This window comes from Acyrthosiphon pisum, chromosome A2 (assembly GCF_005508785.2).
Source record: "Acyrthosiphon pisum isolate AL4f chromosome A2, pea_aphid_22Mar2018_4r6ur, whole genome shotgun sequence".
Classification (NCBI taxonomy): Eukaryota; Metazoa; Arthropoda; class Insecta; order Hemiptera; family Aphididae; genus Acyrthosiphon; species Acyrthosiphon pisum.
Genome location: NC_042495.1, coordinates 77,157,029 through 77,171,152, shown reverse-complemented (window position 1 = coordinate 77,171,152; position 14,124 = coordinate 77,157,029). Strand labels below are relative to the sequence as shown.

The window sequence follows — 14,124 nt, the reverse complement described above, 5'->3', positions numbered from 1 at the left end:
GTATTTAAAATGACTATAAAAATAAACTGCGTAAATGTATTTTTTAGATTTTTTGGTAACAGAATTAATTACTTACGTGGAATCTTGTTTTAAATTTTCAATTCTTAGATACAAAAATTGAACATTTTATAAATTTTTAACTACAAAATAATTTTTCAAATTAAAATTTGATCTTTAAATGCTTATAAAAAAAAATTGTACCTATGTATTTTTAATATTTTTCAACTGATATTGTAACAATATATCAGGAGCTTTGTATTAAATTTATACACTTTTTGGCCCAACAGATAAAACTTTATTGATATTTATAGAAAAAAAAAACTAAAAAAATTGAAAACTTACAATGTCCGTAAACAGCTCAAAAAGAGTCAAATTATTTTAAAAATTTTATCGTATATATAAAATGCTAATATAAACATTCAGTGAAATTTTCAAGTTTCTACAGTCACTCGTTTTTTAATTACAACAAAATAAGAAAATCGTTACGTAAGAAATCGAGTGAATATCAAATGTTGTAAAAATATGAATTTCAAACGCCCATAAAAATTTAATTTGAGTTTCTTATAGACATTTTTTTTTTGGTAAAGGTAGATTATCCTATAAGGAATCTTGTATTACATTTTAAAATCTTAGATTTAAAAAGAAAAATTTTTATGAATTTATAACTCGAAATAATTTGCAAATTTTCGTGATTTTTCCATATTTTGTCATTTTTTGAACTTTAAATGCTTAAAAAAAAAAACTGTGACTAACGATTTTTAATATTTTTCATCTGCCTTTGAAACAATATACTAGGAGCCTTCTATTAAATTTTCAAGCTTTTTTATCCAACAAATAAAATTTTATTGATATTTTTAGAAAAAAAACTAAAAAAAAATGGAAAATAAAAATGTCCGTAAAGAGCTCAAAATACATCAAAATATTTTGAAAATGTTATGGTGTATAGAAGATGCTAAGATAAACATTCAGTCAAAATTTCATGTATCTACGGTAATTTTTTTTAAAGTTACACCAAAAACCAAATTCAATTTTGCGTAAAAATTCCCGTTTTTCCTTAATTTTTCTTTTGTTTTTCCCGGCGCTTTTGTAAACCACTGGGAAATTTAAATTTTGACCACCCCAATGCACCCACAAGATTCACTTTCCCATCGAACAAGATACTGAAGTTGAAAATCGTAGCATTATTTCGACAACTTATCGTGTACACAGACACAAAAAAAAAAAAAAAAAACACACATCATTGTAAAATCAATACATTCATCGTTCCACTCAGAATCTAAAATTATGATTATGTATCTATAATATTTTTGAACTTATTATAATGAAACTTTTAAGGAACCTAGCATTAAATTGTTAAGCTTTTTAAATTTTAAATTTGATAAATGTTAAAATCGAACTTTAAATGTTTACAAAAATAAATTTGCCTGTATTTTCAACATTTTTCAACTGCTATTTTAACAGTATTTTTTACATTCCCGCTTTTCCTTAATTGTCTTTATTCTTTTTCCCGGCGTTTTTGAAAATTTCTTGAGAATTTTGACCTCACCAATGCACCCACAAGATTCACTTTCCCATCGAACAAGATACTTAAGTTGAAAATCTAAGCATTATTTCGACTTCTTATAGTGCACACAGACATAAAAAAAACCACACATCATTGTAGAATCAATGCATTCATCGCTCTGCTCAGAATATAAAATATATAAACACAGTTTTTTTTATGGACATGTTATTTTCAAATATGGAAGAAATAGATACAATTATAGTTATGTTGTAATTTTAAAATATTATTATTGGGTACATGAAACTTTTAAACTTTAAAGTATATTGTTATATTTAATAGGTATATTCAATATTTTCAAAAAATTTTAATTTAACCTACTGTTCATAATATCAATTTATAGACGTCATGATGATATCATTTTTTAAGTATTTTATATCAAAAATTTCTTACGTCAACTGAAATATTATATTTTTTAATGTGACTGAATACCTTGTGAACGGTTGTTTGAAAAAGGATTTATATGTAGGTTAAACCTATTAAATAGTATTAATAGAATTATGTTGTATAATAATACAACCGTGTAATTTCTAAACAAATTATAATTTAATGCACATGTACATTATAATTTATAACAAAACATTATTACTGTACATAAGAAAACAACTATTGTAAGTCTTGATATTTAATAAGGCAGTCTTCAATCGAAAAACAAATTATGCTATCTTGTATTTTAATTTGTTCCTAAACTCTAGTAAATTGGCTATGTGTCACATTTTTCATAAAACAACATATAAAAAACTGATTGTAGAACTTGTTGTAATGTAACTTCTTCAATGTGTGCATCAGAAGTGAAATACCACCTACAAATTTTAAATAAAACAAACATAATTAATTTTTCTATTATTCATATCACAGAATAATAATTATTATATAATGAAATCCAAATTAATGGGCTTCTTAGGTTTATTAACTAGTGTATATGTTAATTGATAAAAATAGTTAGTACTCGATACATACTTTCTGATTCCCCTCCCCCCACATAAGCCTATCATAAACCTTTAATTGCTTTCTGTCACCCACCCACCAACCCACCTATTCGATCCCACACCATTTTATCTTATTCTTAATTTATATAGCAGATTTTGCTTAATATTTGTGAAATTAAATGCACCTTAATAATAAGTGTAAACAATTCCATATAACTCGTGGTTACATTACATGATGTGTATAAAAACTGGTTTTGCTTTAAAATTATTAAGCAATATTTGTAAACTAATTTTTAATCATTTGTAATCTTATAAATATAATTTATCAACAAATCTCTGATTTGTCATATACATAACTTTTAAACCATTCTAAAATGTTCGAATACTTTCAGAAAAAGAGATAATTACTTATAAGAGTATTGGGTGACCTTAGATTGTAGCAATAAAATATGATATAGGTAATTAAATTATTTCTCAAATTTCACATAAAATAATTTAAGTATACTTAGTTAATATTTCTTATCCAGGTCTGTTAATGTTAAACATGCAAAATAATGCACAATAATAAAATATATAATGTGTTAATATAATTTCCTGATAATGTAAGTAAATATTTTTTAAAATATATTTTGTATTTTGGAGATTTTAATAAAGGAGGGGTTTGAAAATGGGAGGCATGCAAAATATTGAAATACCTTGTTTCACTGCACCTGTGTCTAGAATGATCTGTTGTGGTTCCTCTCCTGTAAGTACTGAAATGACCAGTATTATGCTCACCAACATGGACAATGACAGCTTTTAACCTATATGTATACTTATTTCCTCTTAACCTATATAATGTATATTGTTTAAAATAAGATAAATAAATCAAAGTAAATAATTTAAAAATATAAATAAGCAGCAGCACAATACCAAAGTACATGAGACATAAATATATACTTAAGTTGTTTATCAACTAGCTATAGTCCAAAAATGGTAAAATAAATCCATAGAGAAAAGCAGTCCTAATTTAAAATTATTTCATTTCAAGATAAAATCAAAATTAGTGTTAAAAAAATTAAATCAAAATTTTTATGGAATTTTAAAACAATTAACACATTTTTGTCTTCAAATTGCAAAATTAATGCATTCACTGTTAAATAAATATTATTCACATAGGATATTTTCAAATATAGTCGTACAAGACATGATATAAAAACAAGGTATCATAACTTTTTGACGGTCAGATCCTTCAGTAAGCACGTGACATGGCGTAGTGTATAGTAATAATAATTTAATGACAATACGATAATACGGGTAAGCAAGCGACATACTGATCAGACTTGGACCAAATCTGGACTTTTGCGATCATACCATGTTGTTTATATCATGGTAAAAAACTTGTAATTATTAATAATTATCACCTTTCTAATGGTTCAGAAGAACTCTTTTCTCTAGATTGCCTAAGCTTGCTTAATTGGTCATAAACACTGGTATATTTATCCATGTATAAATATTCTGGAAATCCCACAAAATCTTTTCTTTTTAATGGTCTATCTTTAGAATATTGAGTTCTTACTAAGTGTAGACATAAACATGAAGGTAACTAAAATATTATAAAAGTATGATAAATTATTATTATTCAGCTTTTTAATTAATCAAATAACAATAAATTACTTTTCCAAATTTGACACTCTTTATATATGATTTTCCATCAGTTTTGGTATTATTTTTATCACAGTTTGTACATGGCAGATTTTCTAGTTTCTCTTGCTTTATATACTGGTCTAAAATATCTGTTAATTCAATTTTCAGTTGAGGATATTCAGGTAAACTCAATGATATAACATAAAATTTTTCATAATTTAAGGATAACTAAAAAAAATTTTAAAATTAGTATATATTACAGACACATATTAAATATATTTTAAAATACTGAAAATGCCATCTAAATATTAAATTTTTTCAATAATCTTTAAACAAAAATATTTACCTCCTCTTTATTGAAAATACTAATAGATTATATTATATAAATAGGCACATACAAAGACGCAGCGCAGCCTATGGCCATTTAACTGTACGACTCATTTCAGGACTTTTTTTCATGCACATGGCTGTATGAGTTTGGACTTTTTATTCTAGTCTTCATGGTTATGGGTATTTAAAAATTCAAATACTTTACATAAATCTATCTCACTTTAAAGTTAAAATATCAATAAAAATATAAGATATGCCCAGATAATATTGCTACCTTTATATTTGATAATAGATAAATTCACTCTAATATTAAAGCTAACAACACAAAATTGGTTTGCTGAGCTTAAATGTGTTATATTTGAGTGTCCTGGAGAGACTAAACATAATATTATACTGCATTGATATCATCTTAAAGAAAAAAAATGGTTGGTATAAATCTACTTTACCGGACACCCTTTTTTTCTTTCAAAATACGTGGTTTTTTGTGCTGAATTCAAAACTGTTTCAAAAAATTCCCGCAAACTTACCGTTCAAAAGTTATGGAAGTTCAATGTTGCAGTGATTACGCGTGTATTACACGAAGCAACAAATGCCGATACACGCGTAATCACTGCAACATTGAATTTCTATAACTTTTGAATGGACGACCGAAGAGCGAGTGACCACGCTGGCAACATGTGTACTTAGAAACAAATAAACAATATTGAGAAAAACAGAGGTTAACCTGAGGTGGTTTTACACAACAAATCGGGGGATATTTTCGATTTGCGCCGAGAAGCGTAGCAACGAGTGCCGAACACACATAATCACCGCAACTTTGAACTTTCATAACTTTAGAACGGTAAGTTTTCGCAATATTGAGGGAGACCTCACATATTTGGAGACCACGTATTTGGAGAGAAAAAAAAGAGTGTTCGGTAAAGTAGATTTGTTCCATTATGGTAGATGGCATACTGTATAAGCACAAAACAACATATAGTTCAACTTTAAATGCCACTTTACATATTATGCTAAAAAAAAAATTTTTAATGTATCAAATTATATAAATATCAATATTTTTTTTTATCTAATACTAAAAGCAATGTAGGCTACCTACTTTTAATAAATAAATATGCAATCATTTATTTTATTCATATTGTATTCAATTTTATCAGAAAAATAATTGTTCTCAAAGGTAGATAATATAGTGGCTAAACAAATAAACTATAATCTTTTCCAAGAGAGAACAGGACCTGTCTCAACTAAAACTGGTCATTGCTGTGCATATCTCACTAAAAACCATAATATTGATATGACACTCTGTTCATGATGTCACTCACTATTAGCAGTTGGAAATGTAGTTTTGTTAATAAGTTGATTGCGTGGAGGGAAATCATGGCTAAAGTTCATTCAAAATGTGCAAAATAGTCTTGTTCTCTCATGAAAAATAGTTATTATTTATTTATTAATTAAATACATACTTTGTGATGACATAAAGAACATTCTATATTATTTGACAAATAACCCAAAAAAGGTGATGGTTTTACATTTTGATTTTTATCCAACGACTTCCTATCACCTTGTAAGACTATGTTTCTATAAAATAATCATTCAAAATTAATATATTAAATAAAATAACATCACTTTTAAAAATTATAATAGTTAAATTACCCAGAAATATTAAGAATATTATTAGATATTACAGCTGCATTTTCTAATAAATCTCCTTCAGCTTTGGATGGATTATATACATTAATGCCGATATTATTTACAATCTTCATTGAATTCTGTATATTTCCTTTTTCTATTAAATTCCCATTAGTTTCTAAACAATCAGCCAACTAAAAAAATATTTGATTACAAGGTATTGTTATACAGTGTATATAAATTACACATTTGATAAAACCTAAACTTACACTACAACTTGTTTTGTATGCTTCATCTTCAATCACAGAAAATAAATGAATGAACAATTCATGAACATCAGCTTGAAGGTTTGGTTTGAAATGAAATCCAACTTTTGTCAATACAGTTACTAATTCTATTGGAGAAAGTATACCATCATCATTGTACCTAGCCCCTGTTAAGACTTTAAATTAAAAACAAAAAATAATAACTGATTATTATAGTTCAATAATTATGGAGACAAAAAAGTGAGATCATCCAGGTTTATCAAAATATTTTGAGAGCACATTAATATTTAATACTAAATCATGAAGACATTGTATAAAATACAAATAATATTTTAAAATGATCAAAAACATTGTATTCAATAATATAAATTTTATTTAATTACAATACAATTGGGTGGTTGACAGCAAAATATATAAAAAGTATATCATATACAATGCAGCTCTATTAAATTAAATGTACCAAATACATAAATTTAATTTGTATTATTTCTTCATTCTATACTATTGAAAACATATTTTTATAAACATAGCCTTACACAAATATATTTCTCAAAAAGCTTACATTTAAGTGTTTTATTTAATGTGTAAGACACTGTTGAAGACTTAGATTGTTGATCAAGCCACTCGACAAACATAGGACAAGAGGCAAGCGATTGTAATAAAGTATTTAAATAGCAAGTAGTTCCTAAATTTTGTAATCCACAAAAACCACCTGTAATCAAAAATTATTTGTTTTATAAAATTATATAGTTATTTTAAGTCAAGATAATGTTGTGATCCCTATCTCAATAATAATTTCTTAAAAAAGTTTTTTCTTTTTCTTTTTAATACATAATATAATGTTTATACGCCGCATTTTATGAAACAAAAAAAAAAAAAACTTTATAAGATAAAAACCAAAAAAAGTATTTTTAGTTAAATTTTTAAATATTTTTTTTTATAAATAATACATTTTATTTTTAAATTATTTACTGTATACAAGTGCAAGTAAAAGCGGATAAGTGGGAGTCACATTGCTCTACAGTGGGTCATAATAATAGATAGTTAGATACTGTTAAAAGTAATTAATGATAAAACATCATTGTATACAAAAATCGACTCTGAGCGGAGACTGTTTGTCAGCCTAGATATATTATATTATATTTATATAGTTATTATTAATACGGTAGCCGGTGTTCAATTAATATTATTATTTCTTTAAATTATAATATATAATAATATACTTTAGAAGTTTCAAACAACCACAAATAATATTTTAAAAAGTATTACACCAAAAATAATTATGTAAAAACCTATTTTGCGTATATAATTACAGTTTTTTTTTTTAAATTTAAATTTTGTTTTTTCTTGTGCTTTTGGAAACTAATGTAAATGTCGACCTACCCAATGCACTAACAAGATTCACTTTCTCAACGGAAATGATACTGAAATTGAAAATCAAAGAATTATTTCAAATACTCATCGTGTATATAGACAAAAATAATAGTAATAAAAAAAAAACACTCATTGTAAAATCATTACATTCATCGCACCGCTCAGAATCTAAAAATCTTTGAAATTGTATTTTAAACTTATAAACTATTACCTACACTATTTAAGAGTAACTTAAAAAGTACCCAAGTACAAATGTTTACAATCAATTGTTCCATTATATTCAACATAAAAAACAATTTTCAAAAAATATCTTAAATCTTTTTTTAAAAAACCAATTATTTTCTTTCATAGCACTAAGACACACATTTTGAAAATAGAAATATGACCATTAAACTGTATTCAACTAAATATTTTAAATAACAAAACTGGATTATACATTTTAACTATAGTATGGATTTTATCAAATTTATATTTATTATGTTATGCTTATTCATATTGTAAAACAATGAAAACAAATTGAAATATGACTGTGACAGCCATCATTAAGAGTTATTCTATTTACAATTGCCATGTAAGAGAAATACAATTATAAATATTTGCATAATTTAAACAATTAAAAATAAAACTTATATGAACTGCATTAAATTAATATGAAAGAAGATACCTAATATTATTTTGTTTTTTGTAAGTATGATTCCATTTAACCTTTAGTAGTTAATAAACTAATTATAAATTTAGTAAAACGTTTTTATTCTTTACATTTTTAATACAGATTAAAATGTATTAATTAACATTAATAAAAAAGTACATTTTTTCTTCTTTATTTAAAATGATTATATTTATAAAGTCATTATGATGTTTTCTATACAACTAATCACAATCCATTTTTTTGAAATATTTAAGTTAATTTAGGTTAACTAACTTTTTTTTGTCGATTTTGGTTTATTTGATGGACCAAATAATACATAGGCTACTAATGCTAATCCAGCTCCAGTTACACCAATAAAAGCTAAATGGTTTCCATTTATCTTAAACATTGTTAAATTTATAAATTCGTAATTGTCACTGTAAAAAATAAATCAGCATTCACCAACAATTATACATAAAAATGAAAACTCAACTATTCTACAAAAAAGTTAGAAAATAGGTAAAATAAAAACGAAAACCCAAATGAACTTTGGAATCTGTACTATATAGTAATAAACTTTGTAAATTGTAATTTGCACTTTGAAATCACATGATAACCAGATAACACCCAATTTTTATTTTCCCTTACCTGAAAAAATTAACCATATGATAATATTGTGATAAAAATCAAAACAGTGTGGGTATTTTTATAATATTATTAATTTAGAATAATGTTGACTAGTTGCAGCAGCTGCAGCCAGCTGCTGGCTAGCGCAGCTAGGGCACTATAGATATTCTATGTAGAGCCTTAGCGCAGCGTTGCAATCATGGTTGAAATCATGGTTATATTCTGTGTTGAAATCACGGATATAGATACTAGTATCTATATCCGTGGTTGAAATAGATAAGTAAAGATAAGTAATAGCATGACAAAATAAATAGGTATGTCAGCAATATTACCGGTTTAGAAACAAATCGCGCACCCACCCTCCACCCAGCCTTGTACTGTGACGTAAGCATTTCTCCGGTTCTCATTGGTCCACCGCCGTCACTGCCGTAAAAGCCGCCGCCGCCTAAGACTCCACCACAGTCCACAGAATATGTGAAATTTCATATATTCTGTGTTTATACACTCTTAAGTCTTAACTCTTTACGTAATAGTTTACCACAACTTCCTCTTATAGTGTTATAGTCTACAGGCTGCAACATTTTAAAATATCTTAAAAAATAAAATGGCTAATAGATATTGCTCACTAGTTTTAGTAAATTCTACTAAAAAAAGATTTATGTCCACGTCAAATTTAAAAACTGTGATAACTGAATCAAAAAAAGAAATACCTATTGTTAAGGGTTTGCCATTAGTTGGTACAATGTTTTCAATTTTGGCTGCTGGTGGTGGTCGTAAGTTACATGAATATATTGACAAACGTCATCAAAAATATGGTTCAGTGTTTAGAGAAAAGCTTGGTTCCGTTGATGCAATTTGGATTAGTAATCCTTTGGATATGAAATTATTATTTGCACAAGAAGGAAAATTTCCCAAACATATTTTACCAGAAGCATGGTTACTTTACAATGACACATATGGCCAAAAACGTGGACTCTATTTCATGTAAATTATTATAATATTAATAACTTCATATTACCCATAACTTATAAAGTTAATAACTATTGTAAAATAAATTAATATATTATATAAAAACCAACAACTTCAACAATATTTAATTAATTAAGTTTTATGAACAGTATTATATATAAATAAAAGTAATATTTTAACTTTCTATTCATTTTAATTCTATATTTTATTTGTTTTTAGGAATGGAAAAGAATGGTGGAAATATAGACAAATATTTAACAAAGTTATGTTAAAAGATTTGAATGTAAATTTTATCAAATCTTATAAAGTTGTAATTAATGATTTATTAAATGAATGGGAATTGAGTAATGGACAAGTGATTCCAAATCTTATAGCAGATTTATACAAAATTTCAATATCATGTAAGCTTTTAGTGTTTTAATTTTTAATTAATTAATAATAAATGTTTACATTTTGTTTACATTGATTAATTAATATAATAAAACAACAAATAAAAAAGCATTGATACCTAATAATTTTGCATATTTCAGGAATTATAATACTTAAATGTCAATCATGTAATTTTACTGATAGAAATTTGGTATAAATAGGATTTTCTATAAAGCCTACAATATTACAACACAATACATAAATAGTTGCTTCTTTGTATTATGTAGGTACCTTCTTAATTACATTGAGTTGATCATTGTTTCCTATTCTTTATGTATTTAATATTTTGTATTTGCGAATAACAATGAAGTATAAATATTTTACAAATAGTAATTGAATAAAAATAAGTTATAATTTTATGGGAGAAAACCTGTCATATATTTTCTTTATTTGTTATTCAAAGATACAGAATATCTGTTGTGTTATGTTATCATCCAAACTGTATTTTTATAAGGTATGCCATACTTTATTATAATCATAGTTAATTTTTAATAATTAATAATGTATACAAATTATTTGTATAATTTACAGTTATGGTGGCACATTTGGTTGGAAGAGTTTATGATGATTGTAAAAATGACTTATCAAATGATATTAATTGTTTAGCACAATGCATACAAAAAGTATTTCAGTGTACTGTCAAATTTACAGTTATTCCTGCTAAAACTTCTAAATTATTAAAACTGAATATTTGGAATGATTTTGTAATTGCTGTTGATAATTCTATTGAAAGTGGTATGATTTTATTAATTTCAATTTTAAAGTACCCCCCCCCCCCCTCCCCCAAAAAAATGTATTGTTGGTACGGAATTTTAATATAGCGATTAATTTATAATATTAATTAAATATATATATTTTTTAGCAAATAATTTAGTGTCAAAGTTAATGAGCCTTAATGGTGATGGTTTGTTAAATTCTGTGCTAAATGTTCATGACATACCTATTGATATGATTAAGAGGTTAATGATTGATTTTATCATCGCAGCTGGTGATACTGTAAGAACTTAAAAAAAATGATGTAATATTTAATTATTTACATATTTATAATTTGTCTAATTATTATTTGCTAATAGAAAATTTTAATTGTGTATTTATAGACTGCTTATTCAACTCAATGGTCTTTATATACTCTAGGGCTTCACAAAAGTATACAAAATAATCTAAGACATAGCCTATTAAAAACTGATTTCTTAGAATGTGATTATTTAAATAATATTTTAAAAGAAGTTCTAAGAATGTATCCATTGGCACCTTTTATCACGAGAATTCCTCCAAGTGATATATATTTAACAGATCACAAAATACCAGCAAATGTAAGTTCATGTAAAAATCCTTTTATATTGTGAATGTATGTAATTATTTTTATTTAACTTTTGATTTTAGAGTTTAGTCATTATGTCTATGTTCACAAGTAGTAGAAATGGAAAATATTTTAATAGCCCCAATGAATTTATACCAGATCGCTGGAATCGTCTAAAAAATAATAAATATAATGGTGTAAATGAGCCATTTGCAACCCTTCCTTATGGATTTGGTGCAAGATCGTGCATTGGACAAAAAATGGCACATGTTCAGATGTGTCTAACACTATCAGAGGTATAACAAAAGTGAAAAAACATGAACTCACACATACTAATTTTAAGAGGACACCACACCCAGAAAATATATATTCAGCAGTTCTAATTTTGTGTAGTTTGCTTTAATAATAGGGTGAATTGACTTATTATCAGCCCTAAAAGTAAGAAGATAATCTGTATTTTCTCATGTCTTTTTATGATATTATAATTTATAAGCGAGTTATGAGAAATTTTAAACTAATATTTTACATGTTTATATATTATAAAACTTGCTTATTAAAGTGTCTTAAAATACTTGCAAGAAAGCATGGATAATGTTATTTTTGAAAATACGGCAATTCACTCTATTATTAAATGTTATCGCACAAAATTGGAATCGCTTAATACAAAATAATTAAAATCTTTTTTTTCTTACACAATTCTTTAGCAGTATAACGAATGCTATAAAATTATTGTAAGTTAACAAAAAAGTAATAATTCACACTCATTATTAGAGCATGCAAAAATTATTGTGAGAAAATGTACAAATTGTAATTGTTGAATGTAGAAAATGGACAATGGTGGTGTTTTGTTTTGAGGAAAATTGTTAACTATTATATAATATTTACTATCCAATGAATAATCTTTACTCCGTCATGCACATTAGTTACATTACCTGTATTATATTGGGTGTTTATGGGTCTATCATTTGATATTTTACAGTAAATACAAGTTATAACTATAAAATATTTCATCTTATTTTTGTCATAATGGGGCGAGGATAAACACAATTTTTTTTCTATTATGGAATAACCTTTAGCAGCGTAAATATTGGAAATTGCACATAGTTTTTAATAATAGATTTACTATTTACATTATTAATGTCGATGATATTATTTTTTTTATGGTAAATATATATTAAGAGGTTAGTTGGCATGAGTATGTACTATGTACACAGTAAAACAATAAACCACCACATTTTATTACAAGAATAAAAAATTTCTCTCTACCTTTATTCAAAATGTTTTTATTTTAATTTAGTACAAATGTGTTATAATCTAAAAATTTAATGATTTATATATTTTTCAATATAGTGCATCAAAAGATATAATATACATACAATGCAACCGGTTGAAATTGCATTAGATTTGATTACAGTGCCAGATGATCAAATAAATATAAAAATACATAAGTTATAATTTGTAAAGTTGATAAATAATTAATCTTTATAAATCAATACAGGAGTAAAAAAGTATTGTATTATTTCCAATTTGTATCTATTAAAATGTATAATATTAAATAAGCATACAGATACAGGTAATATGCATATACCAACTGTCAATTTTTATCATTATAACAATTATTTGTTACAATGTTACATTATATAATTAAATTTTACTTTTAATATATTATATTGTCATTTTTCAAGTTTGTATAAACATAATATAAAAATTTTTAATTATTTTTTATTGTCGATCTTAAAATATGTTAAATTTTAGAATTACATTTTAAATAATTGTTATAGTTAATAAAATTACTAATGATCTTACTTATTTTTTTCCACACTAATATACAATGAGCATTCTCATTCACTGGTCTCCAAAACTACTATAATTTATGCATATGAATTTTTTTGTAATTACTATGTATTGTGAATATGTGCACTAATATAATTTTTCATGGCCTAATTTATTTGGATTGAATCAAAATATTTTGACAAGCTATGGTGTACCTATACAACCTAGTACCTACCAAAATATTTATCAGAACATTTAACATTTTAAAATTTAAACAACCAAAACGCGTGTACTTGCTGATTTGTGAATTTATAAATAGCAACATCTATTTTTGATACCATATTTTGATAAGCCCGAGGGCATCCCTGAAACTTTTGTTAAGGGATGGGGGAGGGAGGAATTAAGGTATAAACTCACACTCAGTCTCTGCCTGCTTATAGTTTTAAATTGCGTATATTATACCAGGTGATTCTTTTATCATTGAACACTCATTATTTCAGTGTAAATTTTTTTGAAAATATTTTTTTACAGTTTCAAGTCACTTATTAAACAACGTTTTTCTTAAAAAATTATATTTTTAAATATTTTTTATCCTTATAATTTTTTAAGTTTTTTACTTTTTTGAATGACAACATTGGGTTTTAATTTTATATTCCAAAGCAGAATATTTTTCTTAGTATTTTGAT

At 25.3% G+C, this 14,124-nt stretch overlaps 2 protein-coding genes across 3 annotated transcripts; one reads left to right on the top strand and one right to left on the bottom strand.

The window, feature by feature from the left end:
* Window positions 1-2,085: 2,085 nt before the first annotated feature.
* LOC100168519 (ubiquitin carboxyl-terminal hydrolase 30 homolog) lies at window positions 2,086-8,956 on the bottom strand. Of its 2 annotated transcripts, none has more exons than XM_001944200.5 (9): window positions 8,635-8,956; window positions 6,901-7,050; window positions 6,342-6,514; window positions 6,097-6,266; window positions 5,907-6,021; window positions 4,147-4,344; window positions 3,894-4,075; window positions 3,186-3,320; window positions 2,086-2,364 (listed from the first exon to the last, which is right to left on the bottom strand). In XM_001944200.5, the coding sequence occupies exons 1-9, from the start codon at window positions 8,747-8,749 to the stop codon at window positions 2,265-2,267; spliced, it is 1,338 nt and encodes a 445-aa protein (XP_001944235.1). In that variant the 5' UTR covers window positions 8,750-8,956; the 3' UTR covers window positions 2,086-2,264. The 2 variants fall into 2 exon arrangements, with proteins under 2 accessions (XP_001944235.1, XP_008185499.1); XM_008187277.3 differs by having other exon boundaries at window positions 3,201-3,320.
* A 362-nt stretch (window positions 8,957-9,318) lies between these two features.
* On the top strand, window positions 9,319-13,623 carry LOC100159616 (cytochrome P450 315a1, mitochondrial). The gene is made up of 7 exons (XM_001944148.5): window positions 9,319-9,951; window positions 10,156-10,337; window positions 10,897-11,100; window positions 11,228-11,361; window positions 11,463-11,678; window positions 11,749-11,961; window positions 13,016-13,623. Exons 1-7 carry the CDS (start codon window positions 9,572-9,574, stop codon window positions 13,118-13,120), a joined length of 1,434 nt encoding a protein of 477 aa, XP_001944183.2. The 5' UTR covers window positions 9,319-9,571; the 3' UTR covers window positions 13,121-13,623.
* Window positions 13,624-14,124: the final 501 nt, after the last annotated feature.

Bases quoted from the DNA above. Each gene is read 5' to 3' on its own strand.
- LOC100168519 (XM_001944200.5), bottom strand. From the start codon at position 8,749: ATGTTTAAGATAAATGGAAACCATTTAGCTTTTATTGGTGTAACTGGA. The intron at 6,267-6,341 runs GTAAGTTTAGGT...ATATTTTTTTAG, and splicing joins CATACAAAACAAGTTGTAGT to TTGGCTGATTGTTTAGAAAC. The intron at 4,076-4,146 runs GTAATTTATTGT...ATAATATTTTAG, and splicing joins AGAGTGTCAAATTTGGAAAA to TTACCTTCATGTTTATGTCT.
- LOC100159616 (XM_001944148.5), top strand. From the start codon at position 9,572: ATGGCTAATAGATATTGCTCACTAGTTTTAGTAAATTCTACTAAAAAA. The intron at 11,101-11,227 runs GTATGATTTTAT...TATATTTTTTAG, and splicing joins TGATAATTCTATTGAAAGTG to CAAATAATTTAGTGTCAAAG. The intron at 11,962-13,015 runs GTATAACAAAAG...TTTTCAATATAG, and splicing joins TGTGTCTAACACTATCAGAG to TGCATCAAAAGATATAATAT.